Source organism: Gopherus flavomarginatus, chromosome 13 (assembly GCF_025201925.1).
Source record: "Gopherus flavomarginatus isolate rGopFla2 chromosome 13, rGopFla2.mat.asm, whole genome shotgun sequence".
NCBI lineage: Eukaryota > Metazoa > Chordata > Testudines > Testudinidae > Gopherus > Gopherus flavomarginatus.
The window spans coordinates 19,915,096-19,923,802 of NC_066629.1; the positions used below are offsets into that span (position 1 = coordinate 19,915,096).

Consider the following 8,707-nt stretch of genomic DNA (forward strand, 5'->3'; position numbering starts at 1 on the left):
GTAAAGCTGCCTGGCTGGGAGCCAGCATAACACCTTGGCAACCCACACAGGCAGTTGCCTGCTAGTAGATTCGAGCAGCCTCAACCAGGCCCCTTTAATTGATAGAAACGATATTTATTCAGTTGTCGCCTCAGGAAGAGGCTTTTGAGCCCTGCAGGTTCCTAAGCACAAGCAAATGTTTACAGGGCACTTCTGCATGGCATATCTACAAGTGGTCATCAGTGAGAGAAACAGGGCACGCTGGCACCTGGCAGCCGGGACGGACGTGCTCAGTTTGGCTTTTACGAGGTGGCTGCCTGGTCAGATGTAAAGGAATTTCAGGGTCCTTCCCCCTGGGGGATGTTGTTCAGGTACCTACCCCTCTTAGATGTTGTTTCCCTCACTCGTTCTGTGTTGGTTCTGACTTTCCTTGGCCTGCACAGGCAAACTTGGAACATGGTGTCTGGTTACCATTACAGCTCTGTCTTGGGGGAACATAGCCACTTATCAGCACCCTGGAGGAGCTTCTAGCAAAGGACAGGGCTGGAGGAGGCTATGGAACAACTTGGCTAAGAGCAAACACCTAACTCAGAGCTGTTGTCGGAGGGACTTAGGCCAAGCTCTGGGATTGCTTTTCTGTGTCAGTGTATGATAGTGGGAGAGTTGTCACTAGTCTCTTGCCTTCTTTTTTTTTAGGTTATTGGTAGAAATGTTTGTAACGGTCCTTCATGGAGGTAAGTGACTTGCCAGCCTTGGATTTCTGTTGCCTCCTACATGTCCATAAGGAACTTAGTCACTCAGGACAAAAGAAGCAATAAAGCTAGCATTGCTGTCCCCCCTTGGTATACTGCTTTTGGCAGGGAAAAAAATAAAATATTGCATAGAAAGTGATTTTCTTTTTCAAAATTTCCTACCAGCTCTAATTTTAGGAGAAGGTAAGTGAACAGTTTCCTGGGTGAAATTTTCAAAAATGCCTAAGTGACTTGGGAGCCTAAATTGCATTTTCAAAAGTGATTTAGGCCCAGATTTTTAAAAGGTATTTAGGCCATTAAGAGCCAAAATCCCCTTGAGAGTTGATGAGATTTAGGATCCTATGTGTTTAATCACATTTTAAAATTACATTTAGACTCCTTAATCAGTAAGTCATTGCAAAGCTGAGTGCTGCAGTGCCTAAATACCTTTAAAAATCTGGCCCTAAGGGCCTGAAGGAGCTTGGTCATAACCTAAAATATAGGTCACCCTAGAACTGTGAAAAATTCACACCCTGTGCTCTGCTGTTAGGTTGGTTTAATCCCCACTGTAGACAAGTGTCGCTTCTGTATGTCATTCAAACCCAGAACGAAAAAGGAGACATCTGTCTCAGGGCACTCCTGATGGAGTCGTTGCTGACTCTGGCACCAGAGCACAGGTCTGACTCGGCCCTGAGCAGTGCAGCATCAATACAGAGTGCCCCGCTGGTGCCATCTACTAGCCAGAACCACTTTCCCTCCGCAGCCCTGACCCCGGCCAAGAAGCCCAAGATGTCTGCAAGGGGAAGATCTCCCACATCCCATAAGGGAAAGGAGAGAAGCAGAGGAGAGCCAAAACCCATAATGGGCAGCTCAACACTTCCATCAGGGAGTTGGGCCCCAACTCATGTTGAGTGGTCGAGCCCCTCCCTTACTAAGCTTGCCACACCAGACATTGACGAGGGCCTCTGTCAACTTAAAGTCCCGTCGACGCCCGAGGCCCTGCAGGCAGCGCAGGAGATTCTGACGTTACTGGTGCCACCCACACCAGCTCCAGCGGTACCCAAGCCCAGGGGTAAACCCTCCTTGGGATCATTCCGAGCGTCTTCACCTCAGCGGGGGGAGGGGAGGGAGGAGGCGAGGGCATCCCACCAGCACTTGCCCGCATGGAGCCGTCATGCCTTGGACTTTGGGAGCAGGCTCAGAGAAGCCCTCTTCAGCTTCTGGACCCTGGGCACTGACAGCGGGATTTGAGGCTCGCCAGTAACCTGACGCAGACCTGTGGAGTATCATGCCCCCGGCATTTGCGTCGAGACCGACCCATTGTATCTCCAATGTCTCATCACCAGTCCTGCAACCAATCAGAGGAATGGGGTCACCGGTCACCTGCCTGCACGCACCTGTCACCAAGATGCAAATCCCCTCTATCAGGGATATTCTACCGACAACCGGCCTGCTCCAACTTGTGGTCCTGCTCTAGATCCCGGTACAGGTCAAGCAGCATGAGTCATAGATCGCTGGTCTACTGACACAGATACGCCAAATGCCAAAGATCCCCGGGGTCCCGCGGGAGGAACTCATCCTGATTGGATAGGTTGGAGTCGAGGCACAGCGCCTACAGATACTGCGAAGGGAAAAACTTCTGGCACTGGTGCATGTGACAAGCACACGCACCTAATATGGAATGCACATGAGCAACACATCTTGAAGAACACCAGTTACAGAAAAGGTAACTGTCTTTTGCCCCCCTCATCCAGAATTCAACCATCCCCTAAAGTGACTCCTGCTGGGAGAGGCTAAGCCGGAATAGCTTAGAGAGAAAGCTTTAGCTTTTGTGCCAAGCTCCCAGCCAGGCTGACAAGATGCAGGGAAAGGGAGACAGTTGTACTGAGGCTCCAAGCTTAATATCTGTAACTGGGGTATAATGGGGGCAAAATGGTAGGGGTGGGGACTCAGTGAACATGATGTACCAGAGCCCTATATTTCTCTTGATGAGCCTGTTCCCAGCGGCCCTAACTAGTTTAAATTTTGCTCCATGAGTTATGTCTTTCTCAACAGAAAACGAAAAGACCCTTTTTAACATTCACTGCAAAGTCCAGCTTCTCCTGGAGAGCATCAAACACTGCTGTGGCTATGAGAATGAAGGTAGGGTGAGTCACTGTGCCTTTCCAGGGGCCCCGTCTTGTTACAGCTGTGCTTGACCATGCAGTTTGACACTAGACGGGGTTTCTGTCGACTTTCACTTTCAGGGTGGGGGCATCATCAAACCTTACATGGTTGAAGTCTGAGAGAATGTTCACGCTAACTACCTGCAGATTGTAACTATCAAGTCCCATGTGGCTCTGCTGATATTCCAGTTCAAATCAGGCCACAGGCACCAACCTCTGGTGCTCTTGCATGTGATCTCATGTATAGTTGCGTACAAAAGCTCCAAGTTACCATGGTCTCAGTGTGACACAACAGGAAGCCAATGTCTCTAAGGAGGCCCCATGAGCTTGTTAAATCACATGAAATAAGCTAATAAGATGCATGTTTCTAGTTACTGGTTATGGATTCTAGCTGGTCCTGTGCCGATTTTTATGCTCAGAACAAGAAAGATTTTCATTTTAGAGATGGGCCTGATCATACTCCTCCTGCTCCGAGACTTCATTTGCTCGCTGGTCTTCAGCCCTTATCTGCGCCATGCTTTGCAGGTGAAATCGAGCTGGCAGACGTGAGTGGCCAGGTGAAGAATTTGCTTCAGAACCAACATTGCTATGCCTCAGAACTTCTGAGCGAGAGAGAGACCTGTGTACTCCTCAGTGTCACACGTAGGTACAGCATTGTCAGTCCTGCGAGAAGAAAATGCCTCTGCCTTTTGGCCACTGACGTTTTGATGACTAGCAAAATAAATGAGGGGCTTGTAAAGGAATGCAGCACTTGGATGGCATGGTGACAGCTCTCCCTAGCATTCCAAATGGGAGTGGTGAGATCTCCTATATCCTCTATAGGGTGACCAGATATCCTGATTTTATAGAGACAGTCCCAATTTTGAGGTCTTTTTCTTATATAGGCTCCTATTACACCCCACTCCATCCCAATTTTTCACATTTGCTCTCTAGTCACCCTAATCCTCTAATGCTTTGCCACTCAAGATGTGGTACAGGGCATGGTGACAATTCTCCTTTGGGATAGGCACCGTCACACCTCTAGCCTACAACAAGGGTCCTGGAGTTGCAGAGCACTTCCCAGACTTATTCACAGGTGCTGTCTATGCTTCGAGCATGTTCATGAACATTCCCCAGCATTATGAGAGGTTTCCGTTCAAGACCAAAGTGACTTATCCTGATCAGTCCCTTCTGTAGCCTCTTCAGAGAAGAAAAAAAGATTTTACAGTTTCAGGTTATACAGCACCTTTCATCTGCAGATCTTACAGCCCTTTGCAAAGCAGGTATTATCTCTCCTCTTTTTTCACATGGGGAAACAGAGGTAAGGAGAGCTTATGGTTGAAATGTTCAATAAGGATTAATCTGGGGGTATCCCAACCCAAGCTATGCATTTCTTAATAGGCATCAGGTTTCAAACAAACAAAAGGATGCATTTCTTCACACAATGCACAGTCAACCTGTGGAACTCCTTGCCAGGGGATGTTGTGAAGGCCAAGACTATAACAGGGTTCAAAAAAGAACTAGATAAACTCATGGAGAATAGGTTCATCAATGGCTATTAGCCAGGATGGGAAGGGATGATGTCCCTAGCCTCCGTTAACCAGAGGCTGGGAATAAATGACAGGGGATGGATCACTTGATGATTACTTGTTCTGTTCATTCCCTCTGGGGGCACCTGGCATTGACCACTGTTGGAAGACAGGATACTGGGCTAGATGGACCTTTGGTCTGACCCACTATAGCTGTTCTTATGTTCTCAGAGATGCTGAGCACCTATAACGGCAGTCAAAGTCAATGGGAGCTGCAGGTGCTCAGCACTTTCTGAATATCAAGTCCAATGTGTCTAAAGTTGTGCACCTCCAATCAGAGGCCACTTCTGAAAAATTTGGCCTGAATGACTAGGCCAAAGCGACACAGTGAGTAACTGTCAGATTAAGATTTCCTGGTGCCTAGTCCCCCAATTCTGGCCACTAGATAGTGCATCCTCAGGATAAATGTTTCTCTCTTTGCAAAATTCCTTTGTCTCTTGCAGGTGGTGAAGGTTCTTCAGAGGTAGTATTTACACCACTACTGAAAGATGAAGGAATTATTAACCCTAAATTCCTTGGTAAGTAGTGCTACTGAGCTAGATGGTCTTATGAGACTGATCCATGAAGCTTATTAGGATGTTGGGTTTATTTCCAAGATAAAAGAAGATACCATCTCAGCTGTATTGCTCGGGAAGGGATCAAAGCCCAAGCCAAGAGAGAAAGATTTAAACTTGCAGTCAGAAGTATTTCTTTGCAGTTTCTTGGAGCCAAATTGGCATTGTGAGAGAGCAGCAGGCCTATCTTGGTGGGGATGAGACAGCTCAGATTCACCTGGGAGGAGTTAATTCACTGAGTAACTGGGAGGTAGTCAATTAGGCAGGGAAGCACCTGAGTGTGATACAAGGTTAAGGATCTCAATTAGAGAGGCAACTTCTGAGCAGAAAAGCTGCTGCTGCCAGTGAGACTGAAGGATTGTATAGATGGACTCTTTCCAGTAGACTAGTGAGAAACAAACACCAACACCCCAAAGAGGGAGAAACAGGTTAGGAGGCTGGGAAAGAAAGGCTAGAGAGGGAGGAAATACCTTAGAGGATGACAAGGGATGGAGAAGGACTGGTTCTAGCCCTTTCAAATGTAGGCCCTGAACTGGAACCCAGGGAGTGGGTGGGCCTGGGTTTCCATACCTATCCCAGTCAGGGAATTTTAGAGAAGAGGTTCCTAAACCCTGGAGACCTAGGGTAGATGAGTCTTTGCTAGATCCATGCTCAGCTTCAAGGGGGTGCTTGGGAAGCAATGGTGCCATTTCTACAGGTATTTATATCCAAAGTGCCTCTGAATTTCCTTCCATTTGGGGTGGTATATTGGTGTTTTAGACAGAAGCCGACTTGCATGCTGCAGATGACACATCTCTATCCTGGGAAAGAGTGTGCTCTTTGTTTTAGTTTACAGTTAAACTAGCCCAGCATTTCCTGGGAGTGTTACATGTTTTATCTAATGCATCACAACCCATAGAGAGGGTTGCAAAGAGCAGGAAGAACTTGTCTGGGGACCAATCTTACTGATTGACCATGTGGGTTTTGCAGTGGCCTAAACCAGTTACCCAGTAGTGTTGTGGCCCTATGGAGCTCTTGATCCAATGGCTGGATCAGATCAAGAGAGGTAGTCAACATAATAATCCATTATAATGTCAATCAGTGTCTGAGATGATTTATTTATTCTGCATAAACTCACCTTCAGAGCCTGAGTAGTTGATTATATTTTGTTATTATATGGAATATTTTATCTGAAGAGCTCTAGGCACTTTGCAAATGTTAAGTAATTGAGCCACAACTCTCCTCCCAGTATTTCTGATTGGTAAATAGTATTATCCTCTCTTTACTGAAGCGCAGAGCAGATAAATGACTTGCACAAAGTCACCCAGTGAGTCAGTGGCAGAGTTGGCAATAGAACCCAGGAGTTCTTGTTGCACCATCACCTTCTGTAATCACTTAGCTAAGTTTCCAGAGCTGGCAATAGAATCCAAGAGACCTGACTCCTGGTCTCTTCTTAGAATAACTATACTAGGCTCCTTAATCTTTGAATTTTAGAGGGGTTTTTGAACTTTTTATTTCTGATATTAATAGAAGAATTAGTGCTACAGTCGGTGAAATCAAATAGCGAGTGCCATGGAGATACAAGTGTTGAAGTTTCCGACCTTTCCAAATCAGAATGCTTTTCTCCTCTCTATGAAGCTAAACTGGGGAACTGGGAAGATTCCAAGGTCTCTTCTACCAGAGTGAAATCCAAAAAGGCTGGCAAAAAACCAACTGTGCTCTTAGAGGTTCCATCTGCAGAAGGTGAGTCTCTGAAACCTAATGAAGAGACAATAGGGTTTAATCCTGTTATGTTCCCTTTAGATTTCCAGCACCCACCCATGAGCGTTGTGTGTTTCTGCTGCAGGCAAAAGGAGTCCATCGCCCCAGGGCAACAGGACTAAAACTATGGTTTCCTCTCCGAAAGAATCCAGGAGACCCTGATAGTGGCAAATCCCAAGGGATGGTTGGTGCTGAGCTGTTGGAGGACCTCTCCTTTCCTGCTGCCATTTGATAATGTTTCATGTTTGCTGGCTAGTTCCTTGGTGAAGCATCTATGGATGGGTTGTGTCCAGGAGTCTGCAACACTAGGAATGTTACTTGCATGTATTGCCTTTCATTCTGAATGACCCCAGATTTACTGTGGAAAAACACTTCCATTCTCTGCTGGCCAATTTGAAAGGAAATGAGAACTGCTTCCTTCGTGATGGCTCACAGAAAAATGAAAGCTGCATCTCCAGAGGGAGTACCATGAAATAATGATCTCAGTATGGGCATAGAAAGGGGAGACCTCCTGAGCTGTGATCCCTTTATTGAGCCCTGCTACACTGGACCACTGATTTACTGTTAATTCAGCAGAAAAGGTGCATGTGGTGCTTGACAGACCCATTTAAAGTCACAGCTCCAAACCCCAAGGAATTTACAGTCCAGCTAAAACTCTTTTTAGCTGGTAACTAATCTCACTGAGCTACTGCTTCAGCGGGATTATTCACATGGTTACGTACCTTGCTGAACAGAGATTGTAATGGTTAATTCACTACATTGAAACATCACTTTATGTGAAACATACTAGAGTGCTAGCATGGAAATTGGCTGACCTTCCTTTTGTAAGGCCTGAGTCATGTATCTTTGGTCCTTGGCTCCTCCTGTGGATGATTCAGATGGAAGGGCTCAGAACATTAGCCTCGCCTGGTGCCCTTCTTGGCACTGCTGCAAAAGCGAAAACTCTAGGAGGATTATAGCTACCTGATCAGGTGAGTTTATGCAGGCAAAATATTCACTCAAGCCTGAGTAAGGACCACATGTTCAGGCCCTATAAGATGACTAGATTATTGGATGTAAACTATAAAATACAACTTGGACTGATGTCATGGTTAATGTGTAACCAGCTTTATGGGTACCAGTTGGAGGTTCTTTTGCTGCTGGGCTACTTTCTCTGTGATTCAGAATTCTACTTTGCTCCTTCTGATTCATGTAACCTTTGCTTTGATATGTAATTCACCCCTTGGTGTGTCAGTGGACCATTAGGGCTGTTTATGTTGAAGGGCTTTCATGCGTGTCTTCCTTACAGAGAAAGAAACATTAAATAGTAGAAAAAACCAGGAGTACTTGTGGCACCTTGGAGATTAACAAATTTATTTATTATACTAATACAGACTAAGACAGCTGCTGCTGAATTGAAATAGTAGGTTTCTTTGGAGTTACTCTGCTTTTATAGCAGAGCAACCAACAACACAATCTGCCCCATGTCCCTCAGTCTTGTGAAGGTTGCTCCATGGTAGAGCCTGTAGCTCACCAGGACCCAGCTACAAATATCATGTTTGGGGTGGGTCTGGTCGGAAAAGTACACAATCCTCTGAGGCTTGGGTCAGGTCAGCTCTACTCCTCCTGCCCATAAGGTCGGTGGCTGTGCCTGCATGCCCTACTCCTGCTAGCTGCTGCCACTGTGCTGAACAGTGAGCATGCCCAGGGGTTGCAGTGTATCTCATCGCACAGCATGAGAGCAGGACAGGCAGCCACTAGCTCATGCATCTGTGGCTGCACCAACCCCAGGACAGCAGTTGTGCTGACTCTGGTTTAGGGGAAAGGTCAGGGTTGGGTGGGAAAACTACTTGGCCTGCTGGGATGGGGTGTGGGCCCAATTCAGGTCTGGGTTGGGCTAACAGTTTAGGCCCAAGCAAACCTCTACTGTGTGGATCAAGGATCAGATTCAGTTCTCATTTACCTTGGTATTGAATCCAGACTAGACCAGT

At 46.5% G+C, this 8,707-nt stretch overlaps 1 protein-coding gene across 1 annotated transcript; it reads left to right on the forward strand.

Annotated features, from left to right (window-relative positions):
- The first annotated feature begins 239 nt into the window (after window positions 1-239).
- On the forward strand, window positions 240-7,783 carry LOC127033781 (uncharacterized protein CXorf65 homolog). Its single transcript, XM_050921972.1, has 7 exons — window positions 240-350; window positions 676-713; window positions 2,766-2,852; window positions 3,401-3,517; window positions 4,887-4,961; window positions 6,615-6,719; window positions 6,823-7,783. Exons 1-7 carry the CDS (start codon window positions 340-342, stop codon window positions 6,897-6,899), a joined length of 510 nt encoding a protein of 169 aa, XP_050777929.1. The 5' UTR covers window positions 240-339; the 3' UTR covers window positions 6,900-7,783.
- Window positions 7,784-8,707: the final 924 nt, after the last annotated feature.